This window comes from Ambystoma mexicanum, chromosome 11, assembly GCF_040938575.1.
Source record: "Ambystoma mexicanum isolate Mex_15411 chromosome 11, UKY_AmexF1_1, whole genome shotgun sequence".
In the NCBI taxonomy this organism is placed as follows: domain Eukaryota; kingdom Metazoa; phylum Chordata; class Amphibia; order Caudata; family Ambystomatidae; genus Ambystoma; species Ambystoma mexicanum.
This window is the reverse complement of record NC_090934.1, coordinates 968,938,211-968,954,168: the sequence shown is the minus strand read 5'-3', so window position 1 is coordinate 968,954,168 and position 15,958 is coordinate 968,938,211. Positions and strand designations below refer to the sequence as shown.

Below are 15,958 nucleotides of genomic sequence, written 5' to 3'. Positions count from 1 at the left end.
CCTGTGTTGCATGTGATGTCTGGCTCACCTTTGCCTGCTGATGCTGTTGTATGTGTATGGATGGTGTTGGCAGTTGCAACATGGCTGTGGTATGGCTCGTGTGTGCAAGTTGTAATGACATGTGTGTTGGGGATTGTGATGACATGTCAGAGGTTTGCCAATGCCACTCATGTACAACTGTCATGTGTGTATGTGTACATTGTACAGTGCCCTGATGCCTGTGTTTTGTTTCTCCCTGTCTGCAGCGTCAACTGATGAAGAGGGCGGAGAAGGTGCTGTGGAGCACAGCGGCGGGGATCCGACCGCCAGCCGGAGACGCAAGGCCCGGCTCCCCTCCCAGGTTGTCATCTCGTCGGGGAGTGAGGAGTCCGGTGCCGCGTCCCAGGCCGCAGCTGCCGGGGGGAGGTCCAAGAGGCGGAGGTTGCAGTTGGACTCCTCGGCAGCAGAAGGGGCAGCTGGGACCCCACAGGGCCCAACGGGGGAAGATGGCACAGAGTCATCCAGGTTGGTGGGGGGTTTGGTGGAGGAGGAGGCCGTGCAAGCACCGGAGACGGGGTCTGGGGGTGGGGATCCCACTGGTGCTAGTGGTGCAGTGCAGGACCAGGGACAGGAGGCAGCACAGGCCGCCGCGGAGGTGCCTGTGTGCAATCCTGTCTCTGATCCTGTCCCTGCATCATCTTGCACCAGCAGGGATGCCCATGTCCAGACCAGTTTTCAGGCAGGGGATGAGCTGACGTCAACTGGCCTTCCCCTGCCTGCGGACGTGGCTATCCAGGCCCGGGTTGAGCCTGTCCTGGCTGGAGTGGCGTTGCGTCAACGGGCCATGCGAGGCGACCTGCAGTCTTTTCATGAAGAGACTGCAGGTCATCTCGAATGGCTCGTTGACCACGTCAGCCTGCTGGGACAGGTCACCCAGGCCGGATTCCTCCGTCTGATGGGGCTTGCCACGACCCCCTCCTCAGCTGGACCCCCTACGCGCCAGTCGTCCTCTGTGCCATCTTCCCACCCATCAGTCACCTGGGTGCCCTGTGGAGCTGCCTCTGACGGTGCGGCCAGGCTGGTGGAGGAGGCATCCCTGCCACAGTCGGGAGTCGGACGTCCAGCAGGGGTGGCCACGTCAACGACTGCACCCCAGCCGGCGGAGGATGTGCAGGCAGCAGGAGGCAGTGCAGGGGCAGAGGCACAGCAGCAGCAGCTCCATGGTGGGAGCCATGAAGGCTCGGGGCCTTCGACATCGGAGGGGCAGGCATCGGCCGGAGGGCAGGAGGACCCAGGACAAAAAGTGTCTTCCGTGTGGCAGCGGTTGGGCCACGCCATAGATGCGGAGCGGCAGCGGGCGGAAGAGGCACGGCTCTCAATGGTCAGGGCGGAGAACTCCATGCAGAGGGCCCTGAGGCGGGTCGAGTGCCTCGAGGCAATCCGCAGGGCTTTGGAGGTGGACACGTCGACGGCCCTGCGGACCCTCGGGGCCATGGAGGTGGACCGCCTCCGGGACATAGAGGAGGAGTTCGATGATGCCCTGGCCCGGCACATCCAGAAGTGAGCCGTGGAACTAGCCCGCTGCCCTTGTACATAGTTATGTAGGTAGTGTTAAGTTTCATTTTTGTTTTTATTTCATTTGGACCTTTTGGACATTGGCCACATTTTTGTATATAGTTTTTTTTATTAGTTAGTGTAGTTAGTTAGGTTTCCTTTATTTTGTTGGGATGATGGACCCTGGCTTCTTGCTTTGTACATAGTTGTGGACTTGTACATATTTTTTTTTTTGAATTATCCATGGATCAATGGCTTATGTTTTTTTTTCACATTGGATTTTGTTTGGTGGACATTGACTTTGTAGTACATTACTTTGGATTTCTATATTCTTTGATTTTTTCTTTTTTTTGGACGGACATGCTTCTTTTCATTTTTTTCCATTCACATTTCAGTTTCTTCATTTTTGTTTCTATTCATCTTTCCTTTAATACATTATTTATTTGTTGCACTTCAATGTGTGGTGTCTCATTGTTTTCATGCATTTCATGTTATGTGTTTTGAGATTCACTGACACCCATTGGGTGTATGTGAGGGACATGTGTTTGTTTTGGAACTTGCAATTGGTGTTCTGTGATGTAATTGCAGATTATGAGTGGGTGGATGCAATACTCGGGTGGGTGTTTTGCATTTGGGGGCTGACCATAGAGACCAGGGATCTGGACTGTGATGACATGTTGGGTGGGGAACATGAGTTGGACATGGGTGGGGGCCTGCTGGCAGGTGCCCCACAGTGCTGGGGGGTGGGAGACATGAGTGGGGGCCTGGTGGAGGGTGCCCCTGGATGCTAGGGGGTGGGGGTGCAGGGGGACATGAGTGGGGGCCTGTTTGAGGCTGCCCCTGCACTGCTGGGGGGTGGGGGTGGGGGGAGACATGAGTGGGGGCCTGGTGGAGGGTGCCCCTGGATGCTGGGGGGGTGGGGGTGGTGGGAGACATGGGTGGGGGCCTGCTGGCAGGTGCCCCACAGTGCTGGGGGGTGGGAGACATGAGTGGGGGCCTGGTGGAGGGTGCCCCTGGATGCTAGGGGGTGGGGGTGCAGGGGGACATGAGTGGGGGCCTGTTTGAGGCTGCCCCTGCACTGCTGGGGGGTGGGGGGTGGGGGGAGACATGGGTGGGGGCCTGCTGGAGGCTGCCCCTGGTGGCTGGGGGTGCAGGGGGACATGCGTTGGTGGGCAGTAGTGCTAGTTGATATGTGGGTTGGCTGGTGGGCATGGCCATGGTGGATGGGGTGCCTGCAGGACATGTGCTGGGTAGGCCCCTGTGGTGTGAGCCACCTGCAGGGGCCGTGGAGGGTGTAGAGGGTACACTGTAGAGGGTGTGCTGCTCCCCGCGCACCCCCGAAATACACGTACCCCGCTCAATCGCGTGTGGAACTTCCCGCGCACCCCTGATATCCACGTACCCGGCCAAATCGCGTGTGGAACTTCCCGCGCACCCTGATATCCACGTACCCGGCCAAATCGCGTGTGGAACTTCCCGCGCACCCCCGAAATACACGTACCCCGCTCAATCGCGTGTGGAACTTCCCGCGCACCCCTGAAATCCACGTACCCGGCCAAATCGCGTGTGGAACTTCCCGCGCACCCCCGAAATACACGTACCCCGCTCAATCGCGTGTGGAACTTCCCGCGCACCCCTGAAATCCACGTACCCGGCCAAATCGCGTGTGGAACTTCCCGCGCACCCTGATATCCACGTACCCGGCCAAATCGCGTGTGGAACTTCCCGCGCACCCCCGAAATACACGTACCCCGCTCAATCGCGTGTGGAACTTCCCGCGCACCCCTGATATCCACGTACCCGGCCAAATCGCGTGTGGAACTTCCCGCGCACCCCCGAAATACACGTACCCCGCTCAATCGCGTGTGGAACTTCCCGCGCACCCCTGAAATCCACGTACCCCGCTCAATCGCGTGTGGAACTTCCCGCGCACCCTGATATCCACGTACCCGGCCAAATCGCGTGTGGAACTTCCCGCGCACCCCCGAAATACACGTACCCCGCTCAATCGCGTGTGGAACTTCCCGCGCACCCCTGATATCCACGTACCCGGCCAAATCGCGTGTGGAACTTCCCGCGCACCCCCGAAATACACGTACCCCGCTCAATCGCGTGTGGAACTTCCCGCGCACCCCTGAAATCCACGTACCCGGCCAAATCGCGTGTGGAACTTCCCGCGCACCCCCGAAATACACGTACCCCGCTCAATCGCGTGTGGAACTTCCTGCGCACCCATGAAATCCACGTACCCGGCCAAATCGCGTGTGGAACTTCCCGCGCACCCCTGATATCCACGTACCCGGCCAAATCGCGTGTGGAACTTCCCGCGCACCCCCGAAATACACGTACCCGGCCAAATCGCGTGTGGAACTTCCCGCGCACCCCTGAAATCCACGTACCCGGCCAAATCGCGTGTGGAACTTCCCGCGCACCCCTGATATCCACGTACCCGGCCAAATCGCGTGTGGAACTTCCCGCACACCCCCGGAATACACGTAGCCCGCTCATTCGCGTGTGTAACTTCCCGCGCACCCCCGGAATACACGTACCCCGCTCAATCGCGTATTTTACTTCCCGCGGCGCCACTTTTTTGATGCGCTGGGACTCTACCGCCTGCCTTCGTGTGGCGGACGTGTTTCAGCTTGTGCGCGGCTTTGGCTGTGCGTGGGTTTGCCCTATTCCATTCCATGAATACGTGTGGTTCGTGTGCGTGTGGGCGTTACCTCTGCTTCCGTGCAGTGCATCCCCAGTTACGCCCTTATTTTCGCGTGTTGTTCCCCATTCCGCGCGTTACGCCCCATGTCCCGCCCACTTTCTGCTGTGTGCGCTGAGGTTGTGCGCTTTCACTGTGCGCGTCGCGCACCGTCGCGCACGCCTTTCGCGATGTTGCAGTGACTTGTGCGCCATGCACGGGTTTGGCGCACATCGCGCGGTGAACACGCGCAGGGACTTCCATGAATCGCGCGCGTGCGCCTGTTTTTTTCCGCTTGCGCCTGCTTGCGCCTGCTTGCGCCTACTTGCGCGTAGATTTTCGGCGCACGTTTGTTCCATGAATCGGCCCCTTAATGTTTTGCTTGTAGCTAGAGCCCAAACCGCTGAAAGGGTTCGGACCAAACTTGCAGGAGGAGCAGCGTCCTTGTTCCAAAAGCGTGCTTTTGCAAATTTGGTGTTAATCCATCCAGTCGATTTTTAAAAATGGCTAAAATGCAGGGCAAAACAAATTAGTGATATCTCAGTCAGGTACGCTCACTCACTTCCTGGGTCGGTGTCCGCAGACGCCTCTCAGCCAATCAGGAACCAAGTAAAGTTTGCAGACATCGTAATCAGCCACTGATTGGCTAACAAAACCTTTGAAATGGACACCATGTTGGATTCCCGAACTGCGCTCAAAGTCTGCGAACATCGTGCTAAAAACATATTCAAAAATGCATTACACTTGGTGAATAGATTAAACACTCTCTGGCGAGCTGAGGGGTGAGGATGATGGGATGGGGCATGTTCAGAAAGAGCAAAAAAACAGGTGTTTTTTCATCTCAGATGTTCGGGGACATTGCTGTGGTGTTCACAAGCTTGACAACTGATGGTGGGCATCCATGCATTTATGTGTATTACAGGGTTCGTGAAGAGCACTTTTTGCACGGCTTATAACGTTGGCACTGTTCAACGAAACTGCATGACATGTGTAATAATTATATATACCCAGAATTGAATGTTGTTGCAGAATTTGGTACTGTTTCACTAAGAGCAGGCAAAATTGGAGGGAGGCACCCACCATTTTTGGATGGTTTATAACTTTGGTGCCCTTTGACGAATCTGCACAAAGGTTTGCAAAAAGATTATAGACCCAACGTTGAATGTTTGTGCAAAGTTTGAAGTGATTTCTTCAAGAGTGGGCAAAATTGTAGGGTGGGTGCCAACATTTTAACAATCGGGATAGGCTGAAATGTGAAAAGAATTGTGCTTGCGTCTACAGTCGAAGTGCTGGAAGGTCTTGCAGCAAATGTGTATGATGAGCCTGGCCAAGGACTCAAAAGCATGCTTTTTCAAATCTGTGCTGTGTTTGTTGTTGTTGAAAAGTGTCAAAATGTAGGTACAAAAAATAGTGTTATAACTTTGGTGCCTGAGGCATAGCCTGTCACTGTAGCCACTGGCCATCGCCACCAGGTCCCGGCTGTGTGGTTAAAGTAGGCATGGCACCTATGTGGTTTAAGTGGGCAGTGGGCCTGGCCCCCAACAAGGACAAGTGCAAACAATAACTGAGGTGTCTGAGGCATAGATTGTGGCTATGGACAGTGGCCAGATTGTCCGGGGCATGGCTGCGCTATCGGTAGGACTCTAATGGACTACTCCATGTATCACAAAATTTACCTATTGAAACAGAAATGTTCTGTTGAAGTTTTGTTTTTAATACAGCAATCCATAAACAGAGACAATGACTGCAACATGGACCATAGAAGTAGAGTATTCTTAATCTGCTGTGTTTGATCAGTATAATCATAAGTGCAAGCCTATCAGAATCTTGAATAAGTTAGTTGGCATCAGCTAACAATACAAGAATTACTACAAACATGTGTTAGTATGCAGAGTATAAATAGTGCATCAATGCATACAATTCTGAGGCAGATCTAAGGAAACTCTAGTAAGTGTCAGATAAATACAATGTCCAGAAAATGAAACTAAGATTAGAGTCCATCATCATGCATAAAAATGGTATTATCTCTCTGGGGCCTGCTTATTGTTTCATGTATGTGCACCATGAGTTCGGGGCAAACTCTAAGGAAAGTAACTTAAAACCATTACACAATGTTAAGGTCTGCATATACTGTACCTTTAGAGTGTGTATATCATGGTTTCAATGCAGCATGACCAGATCAATTTCCCTGCTTGAAATTCTTCCTTTCACTGAAGAAAAACAACTTCCCAGAATATGTGATGTCATCAGGGATGTCATTGATGATGTCATTTCTGATTTCATGTTTGATATCCTGGATGCTAGTCTTAGCAGTCCATGGCGGTGGCGTGAGTTTTGGTTGCATAACTTACCATAACTGGCGAATTTCTTTGTTTTTTCGATTTTACCTTGCAACCATGAACTCCCTTTAACAAACTTTTTTCAATCAATTTCATAGGTTTTTATTAGTGCAACTTTACCATGACGTCCCTCTAGCAACGTTATTTCAGTGAATATATATATGTAGTGAACAAATAGTTTTTTTCAGTATGGCAGATCTGGCTTCAGTACTAGTTCTAGTAATGGTTTATTTCAAAGATTTAGCAGTCTAGACAGAAATTGTGAAATTATTTTTGTTACACTATCATATGCTATCACACATATCTGTCACTTTTTAAATGTATTGTTTTTTTGTTTGTAAGGTAACATATCTGTTTTCTTTTCAATTTAGATGTCCAGTTACTTGCATTTCTTGGGAAGTGGTAGAAGCAACATGTGCTTGTTTGCTTGCCCAAGGAGAGGAAGCAGAAAAAGAGAATTACCCTGTTATTCTAGCAGAACAAATCATCTTGGAAGAATTTGGAAGATGTCTATCACAGATATTACATTCTGAATTTAAATCTAGAGGCCTGCTAATGGATCAGCATTTTACAAATTGACATGGTGCTTTTAGATTGAGTCTGTAGTCCTATTATTTAAAACACAAACATGTTTGGTAGATTAATAGTTCAGTGTAATACAGTTGTTTAGGTAATCATTACCCACAAGCAGAGATCTGTACACCAAAAAGATCACACCAAACCCCCAATGGATAGTTGAATGACTACATTTTTAGTACTGAACAAGAGTCATTCCAAAGTCATCTTCCTTTTTACAACTGTTCTAAACAATTGAACATCTCTAAACCAAATTTATGACATGTTTTTGGAAAGGTAGTAGTTAAACACTTTGAGTGAAATGGGTGTAGAGGGTAATGTGTTCCGACATGATAAAAAAACCTGGCCTTGGACTTTAGTCCACATGCACTTTAAATCTTTCACTATGTTTTTCACACCTGCAGGACTATGCACAATACTTTTTGTTTGTAGCATGCATGTTTGCAAAAGAAATTCTCCTTTAAATGTTGTGCTCCCTGAAATCACAAAATGATACCTAGAGGTGACATTTCGTACTAAATGAGCTGTGTCTTTCCTCTGATCACGGGTGAGGACTTGCAGTCATGGAGAGGCCTTCTTGTACATGCCATTTGGAAATTCTCATACTGAACTTGTGTTGATGAACATGCTTCAACGCATACTCCAAAACAATGCATCAGTCAATTTTGAATAAGTCCTTGGTAGCAGAGTCTCCCTATAGCGAGTTGATGAGAAACTGAATCGTCATGTTCTTTCCTCTTTTAAAGAATTGTATCACCAATATGTTCATTTCTATTTCACATTGCATTCCCATGGACTTAAAAACCTGTGCTCCCTATTGTTAGAACAGTACCTTAGTTGTAAAACCCTCATTCATTGTTCATTTTCGGTCTTTATTTAGAGTGGCATGGAAGGAGAGACTAGCCTCCACCCATTGCCTTCCTATTTGTCTTCAAGGCAACGTCTAAACCGAGTGGCATTAAAGGCCACTTTACTTAGATGTAGGCCGAACGGCAGAAAGGGGTATCTGTAAACAGAAAATCGGTAATAGCTGCTGTGAGAGCAGGTTGGAAGGTTGACACTTCAATAACTGAAGTGGGCATGCTGCCTTCCGGCTGGCTGCACAGGTTCAGTTTGCAGAGCTACAGGTACTAAACAAAGCAGCATCTACTTCCGTTGGCCTAGGGGTTGTCAGGTGGCAGTTGTGTATGGTGGAAGAGCTGCTTCTGCCAAGCCAACTTAGTCAAGGCCAATTTGTTTAAACACTGTTAGTACGGGCTCAGCAATATCCATTCGTTCTATAGTACTTTTTTTAAGGGGCACACAATAACCTGATATATTTTCATTGATCAACTAGGTGATTAATGGTTAGACTGAGCAAATTAATGACCTCTCTACTGGTTTTCCACCTTCACCCCACTGGCAGTCCTATAATCGATTGTTCAACTCCATGATTTCAATGGTGCTTTTGCCCCGGGAATGAGAGTTTCTGATGCAGAAATAATCTTCGCTTTCGGCCAAACAGATGTACACATAGATTTTCATTATGCGTTGGATGACCTTCCGATCATCTCTTTAAAATCTTTCCTTCTTCATCTCTCACTTCTTCAAAATATGTAGGAAAATCTATTGAAATATAGTCATATTTTTATCAACAGTGTTGATAACATGTTGGCTTACCTCTGAACAAATCTACCTGAGAATCCTAATCCAGATGACAAATCAGATGACAATTTGCAGAATAACATTCAGTCAACATCAAAACACGTACGCAACGTGTCACAAAAGATACGGCTCACACACAGAATTAATGCATGAAGGTTAAACAGTTTTATTCCATACTCATTCAAATGTAAGTCTCTGCTACGATACACCCACCAAAGTGGAATTCGCTTATAACAATGCCTTTTTAAGACCTCCATTTTGAGATTCACTTGATCTGTAATTCCCCAACATGCTTAGATTGCTTATAGTGACTTTGCTATTTATCAATTCTCAAAACCTCCTAAAGGTACAGAATATATTATATCCTCTTGCAAGCTAATAACCATGCATTGTAACTCTTCAGCTACAATTCATGATTATCATGATAATAAGCCTGTCACAGGTATTGCATTCCCTGCACTGAGTCCATTGCAAAAGTTGCATTCACTTAATACTTATTATGGAGGCACTCCTTGTTCAAGCCTTCCCACGTAGCCATGGTCTTCAAAAAAGGTTAAGTGATCAGAATCTAGCAAAGTGGCAGATAACTCTGCAACACACATGGTCTATTTTCTATACCCAAGGAGGTAAAATCGATGTGTTAAGAAAAGTCCCTTGCAGGATAAATAATATTCGATCCAGAATCAAAGTCAATTTGAATCAGAAAGAGGAAAAAATATAACGTTGTGGTAGACAAATACTTCTTCCTTATTTGAGCACTATTAATAGCTTGGTTAGTGCTCTCTCTTCACTATGCCTTCTTCTTGTATGTACCAACTAGACATATTCATTCCCCTGAAAGAAAACCACAATCTTTTCCCCTTAGGGACAAATATCTTTTGCCAATTGTGCAGTAGGATCTATACTCGCTGACACTAACCTATGACCACCAGCTATTTACCCTTTGTTAAAACTCTATATTGATCTATACCTTTATTTTCATCAGTTAAACATGGAAATTGATGGCCATTTTCTTGATTCTCTCTCCACCAAATGAATTACGTGATGTTTACTTCCATATTTACATTCTTATGGTGTCCCAGCAATATTAATTTAATTTCATTCAGACTAATATTGTAAGCCATTCTTTAGTAAAAATCATAAACATCTTTGTTCATACTTGGAAAAACAGTTTTTGAAAACCTTTTCAATGGACAAAAATTACGAAAACTGTCACTTTTTAAAATGTATTTTTAACCATAAATCAAAGGGTTTGCTTCTGGTAAATATACTACACCAACTATGAGACAAGCTGTCCTTGTGAATCATGATAGGATGATCCCCTTCTAGTTTTAGATCCACTATTTAACAGTGTCCTCTTTGATTCCCATTTAATGTTGCCAAAACCAAAATCCCTAAACTCTCTTGAAGTGATGGTAACACATGCACCCCACCTAGTCACTTACAGTCATACAGCAAAATTGACTGGAGAAGGTGAGATAAGTGTGGGTTAAATAAGAGTGCAGACTACTTACTTTCTTACATTAGAGGGTCTGTTCTATATCAGTTTGTAGTTGATGACACATCTGTATCAGTTGTTGATATAAATGCTTATTTCAGCTGCATTTCCCCCGGTTTTAACATGTTGAAATGAATGGCAAGTGGACAGGGTGATTGTGTGATACCAAGATTTTGAAGGCTCAGACCAGCACATCGGTACACGTGTGCACATTTTATATCTGCGTCAAATAAACAGGTCAATGTAAACTAAGCCTTAATTAACTCCAGGATTGATTTTTAATAATGCCTCTGCCTAGGGAATTTGTAGGAGAATGGTGATGACAGTAAAACATGTGATATTATAAATTACTTTGATTTTTAAAGTACCTAATAATTATTACTTGAAATTGCACGGCATATTTACTGCATGGGTAGAAAGAAAGTACTACATGGGGTAATTAATCCATATTTATTACAGACAATTATTTCTTTGTACTCTATGATATTAATATGCAATGTGATTCCAACTACTAGTTTGGGTGGTATCATAAATACAAGTGGTACTTAAATGTTTGACCATTACCACTATACTCAAAGGAGGCCCCTAACATAATCAAAATATGTTGCCGGACCTTAACATTTTCTGACTAGTAAGGCATGACTGATCTCTGGTCTAAAACAGTGATGAATAGCCTCAGCTTGCGTCTAGCCACCTATTGGCTGATTGTAAAGGATACAAATACATTCAAAGTCTTGATGTTTGTCAATAAGGCTGCATACTGTTCTTATCCTTCAGACAAACGAAAATCCTAGTTCGAATATTTTGGTCTGCTGAGCTACAGACAAATGATTCCTAGGTCTATACTGAAATTCAGCTGTACTTCTTTGTTTTCTATGATTGGACTTAGTGTGTGAAATACCTTTCCACAGTTTCTTGGGTCTACTCCTAGCTTACTTGTATGCAGAAGCAGCTTAAAAGAAATTGCAATTCTAGTTTGGGTACCAGTGTCTCTTTGGTGCGCGTTGATTATCTTTTGATGGTTTTCCCAGATTTCATTTAGCGCTGTGCTCTTTTCAGATATTGAAATCAGTAGGTTTGTGACTCCTTTGTGAGTCTACATAGCCCTTGAGTGATATCAGAAGTTCACAGCAACATTTCACAACTCCAGCTTATTCCCATTATGGGTTTTTGGCTATGATCGAGGAAATTAGGGGACGCCCCCTGCTTCAAATCTTACGATGCAGTTTGATCATTAGAGTAATGGACTTTAAATGCGCTCCATGTCCTACTGCAGTTGTGATCCAACAAATAAGGTGATTTGGTATGTCCCCAAGTTTTCCAAAGCTGTCTTACCAAAATGATAGGAGCATCACAATATTTTTTTTTTCTGTGGAAAATAGCAAAGGTTGGTTGTCTATGTGTGCTGTGTGCTGGCATGATAACCACACCATAAGGTATTTGTTTTTGTTATTCTTTCATTGGTGTACGGCAGAGTTGGGTTTCAATTTGGACCTTAAAAATCTTCTTTCAATGTATTTTTGAAAATGTAATGACAGCAACACATCACTTCAATGATCTACCCGGAAACAGTATCGCTTTGAACTAGGTCTTTTGTAGGGGACCTCAGTTTCAGGCAAACCCAGTGTTAATATATCAAATTACTAAATTGAGATTTTTTTGGTCAATATTGAGAACATTGTAACAAATAGCGGATACAATAAAACCCACAGGCAAAATGTTTACCAAGTGAAGCCACGTTATGGACATGTAGGGATAATGTTTTCAGTGAGTGTGCGGTTTTGAAAAAGAAATTAGTAAGATTGGACTCACCAATTATTCTTTGTTTTAACCAAAACCAATGCATTTCCCATTGGTTTAGAAGTTCTGTTTACTGTCTGCCAACAGACCTTCTTTATACTCCTTCTTGTATAACACTAGGATTAAGAGAGCATCTTCTTTTGCTTTTACAAATAGTCGCTCACCTTTAACTGTCAATAGAATGCATACACTTCCTTAAATATTTCAGAATGCTTTTACCTATGCACAGATACAACCACATACATTATAATAGTAGATACGTTTGGCTGGTGTTTGGAGGAAAAGGGGACCCTTGCGCTATCTATTGATTGAGTTGTTGGTCCGATATGTCCTGCAGCCTATAACACGGTTTGTCTGGGAGCCAAAACTCCAAGGTTCCCAAAGGTATTAGGAATGGGTGGGTAGGCACACCTTGTTGAGTAGAGATTGGTTATAACCATTGGTTTCTTGCTTCCAGGTTGTTAGAATATGTTTGCAACTCTTGATTCGTTTTCATATGTGAAGGTTTATTGTTGTTACAAATATATAACCAATTGACCTAGCATGAGATGCTAGGTGCATGTGAGAAGGGAGCCAACACATGTTTGACCGAAGTCTTTGTCAAGGAGGGGGTGGGGGCAAGTGGTGAATGGTCCTTCTTAGGGGTTTTTAGCCTGAAGCGTTGGAGCAGTGTCCGTTCTAGATGGTGGACTGAATAGCCAATCTGTATCAAAGCTTGCTTAGCGTTCCGTGGTTCAGTGCAAGATGTTCCGACACGTCAATTGGTTATATAATTGTAACAACAATAAACCTTCACATATGAAAATGAATCAAGAGTTTCAAATTTATTCTAACAACCTAGAAGCAAGAAACCAATAGTTACAACCAATTTACAGCGCCTCTACTCAACAAGGTTTGCCTACCCACCCATTCCTAATACATTATAATAATAGTTTTTAATAGGGGTTCATACTCACAAACTTTCAGTGAATATTACCAAGAGAAAACGTCTTGTGTTGCTGATATCATCTGACAAAAGGCAGTCTCTACTTCATTTAGCGTCAACCCATCACTAAATCCATGTGTCTGGGAAAAAGACTAATTTCCTCACAGTGTCCTTAGAGGCTTCAATTTATGCTGGGAATGGCTGCTCTTTCATCTGGCAAATAATCTCCAGTTCTATCCTAGAGCCTGTATTTTTGAAGTAGTTGTTGATATCTCTTGACTCTTCCCATTGTGAATATTGGTACAGTATTCCTTAAATGTCTGTCTCTGAATACTTGCATTGTTATCCTAAATAAACAAGTCTGCCACTACACCTCTTCTGAGAGACTTCATAAGGGTGGAAATCTGCAAGAAAGAGATCTGGCACACACTTTGGACCATCTCACTATTTAAACTCAGATACCAGGACAGATGTGCATTTGGGACATGTTCTCAGTTTTCTGACATTCATCTCTTTCAACCTTCTGTAACCTGTCAGGAACAATCAATCCTGAATGCTGAAACCCAGTGGACATAATAAATAACACAAGTACAGTGACTTAATAAAGCAATTATTCTATATTACCTTTAAGGAATACACATTTTCCTCCTTGGAAGTGCAGACAATATATTTCTGGGTCATCCAAATGTGGATCTTTCCATTTGAAACATAAAGATATAATTTGCTGCATTTGCAACTGAAGCGATGTGAAAAATACTATATGCCCCAGGGCAGGTACTTTGCTTTGTTATTTTTATTTTACATTATTAAGTATTGTAGATTTTCCATAAATTAAAATCCAAAGTAAAATGTGCACTTTATGTAAAGTGGATGTGAATCCTTCATACAATATTCTTAAGAGTACATATGATTTCCCCTGTTTTAGAAAACCTAGGATTGGTAACAAAGGAAACCTCATTAAGGATGCTGTTGTATTTACTTCATGTGGGACATGCCCCACTTTTAGGAAATGTAAATGGGTACATTGAAACCCATGTTTTCATGTTTATTTTATTCACTAGTTACAGACAATGTAAATGTTGTAATGAAATAAAAGTAGTAGTTTATATTTTTGTAAGCTTAATAACTCACCAAAGTCTTAATAAATTATTTTTGTGACTGGTTTGCTGTCTTATTTGTGATGTCATGTGTTCTTATTGTTACAATTCTTCAGTGATAAATTGTTATTAGCCGGATGAAAATGTTTCCAAATCCTAGCACTAATATTTGTTCTGTTTTCTGTTGTGCCAGATTTCTATCTAACCACTCAGCCTTAATACTCTAATACAAAGCGCTGCTAGTACCACACGAGGAACAACTTGCACAATTGTTTACAAAACACTGTGTTTGATCCATTACTTTACAATACAGAATAGAGTGAAAGTTAGCATTGCTATCATGGCCATTATCTCATTGTAATATTGGAGCTGTGTAAAGTGCTGTGTTAAGTAGGCCACACTAATCTTTGTCATGTTAATGTTAAATGATATTTGTACTGCGTACTGTCACCACCGGAGTGGTCCCCTGGCGCTCTGGCGGCTCTGAAAGAGGGAGGGGGTGGGGGTTGAGTTAGTGGGAATAGGTTGGAAAAGTGCAAGAGAGCAGTGATTTGCTGTTGGCAGCCTCAGCCCGGTGGGTCCGTTGGGTGTTTTACGATCAGTAGTCATTGTGTGCTGTTGTGCAAGTCTATGTGTGGTTTGTTTTGTTGTTGCAGTGTAGTGAGGTTTGTGCGGATTGCTGCGTTTTAGGCTTGTGGTTGTGTTTGGTTAGAGTTTGAGCTGTGTAAGCAGAGGGGTGAAATTGTTAGTGGATTGGTTAGTTGGCCTTTCTGTCCTTGCAGTTATGTCTAGGTGTGATGCTCTGCTGACATTAAACTCTGTTATATATTATTTCTCTGCTTTTGCGAATACTAGTAATGTTTGGAAACCTTAAGAAAACAGCATTTCTTTCATTGACTTCCTTTTCTTTTGTAAGTCTTTTTTTGGACGCATGTGTGATGGATCCACTTTCAATCTAAAAAGTCTATTTCTCCACTTCACTCAAATTGCTGTTAATATAATTCCTTTTAATACAGCTCACTCCACATATCTCTGATGAGAGCACTGCATTGTTTAAAAGTACATTATTATTGTCCACAACGCTTTCTGGGGCTGGAGACCACAACACATCCAACTTTCTCTTCTAAAACTTCTTCCTTCTCGAGCCCTCCGCTCATCCACCTCCAACTCTCTGAGGGTCAGATGCTTCTCCAGGCAGAGAGAGGGGGGTAGATCTTGCTCTTCGGCTGGGGTTTCCCTCTGGAACAGCCTCCATGCCTCTCTCAAACTTAAGCAGGAACATCTAAGGTTCCGCAAGCAACTCAAAGCCTTCTTTTCACTTCTGCTTTCTCTCTCTCACTCCCTAGCTGAGGTCCCTGTCTGCGGCGCACTCTGGTTACCTGGCCACCCACTGAACTTACGGGACCAGGCTCCTGCACGACCAGTTGCCCCTGCACTGCCTCCAGGCCTCCCAACCACATAAGGGACTGTATCTGAAACCCTACAGTCCCCTGACTCTCTGCACTTATGAGTCACCAACCGAAGCACTTACAAGCTACTTGCACTCCCCCTTCGTCACTTCTCTCCCCGCACTTGCACGATCTGAATGACACAAGGCCTAGTAAGATTGTTGTTTTTGTCCTGCTCTGCCTCCCCTTCCTTGTCTTGTCGTGCCCAGAAACACTTTGGTTCAGGCGCGTTATAAATGACCTATTATATCATTTCATATATAATATCATTGTGCTGTCACTGCATGTGTTCATTTTACCTTTTGAGTTTCAAAGCAGCAGACTGAATTAGTTTCCGACGGATCACTGCAGACACCACTTTTTGAAGTGTGCGTTGACTTTAACAGGAGTTTTCACACAGAGACAA

The 15,958-nt window shown here is 44.7% G+C and overlaps 1 protein-coding gene across 1 annotated transcript in view; it reads left to right on the top strand.

Annotated features, from left to right (window-relative positions):
- LOC138505090 (tesmin-like) overlaps positions 1 to 12,531 on the top strand; it is a 290,370-nt gene extending 277,839 nt beyond the window's left edge. Inside the window, exon 5 of the mRNA XM_069625406.1 lies at positions 6,907 to 12,531. Within this exon, the coding sequence (XP_069481507.1) occupies positions 6,907 to 7,143 (237 nt within the window). The 3' untranslated portion in view covers positions 7,144 to 12,531. The remainder of the gene's footprint in view (positions 1 to 6,906) is intronic.
- Positions 12,532 to 15,958: the final 3,427 nt, after the last annotated feature.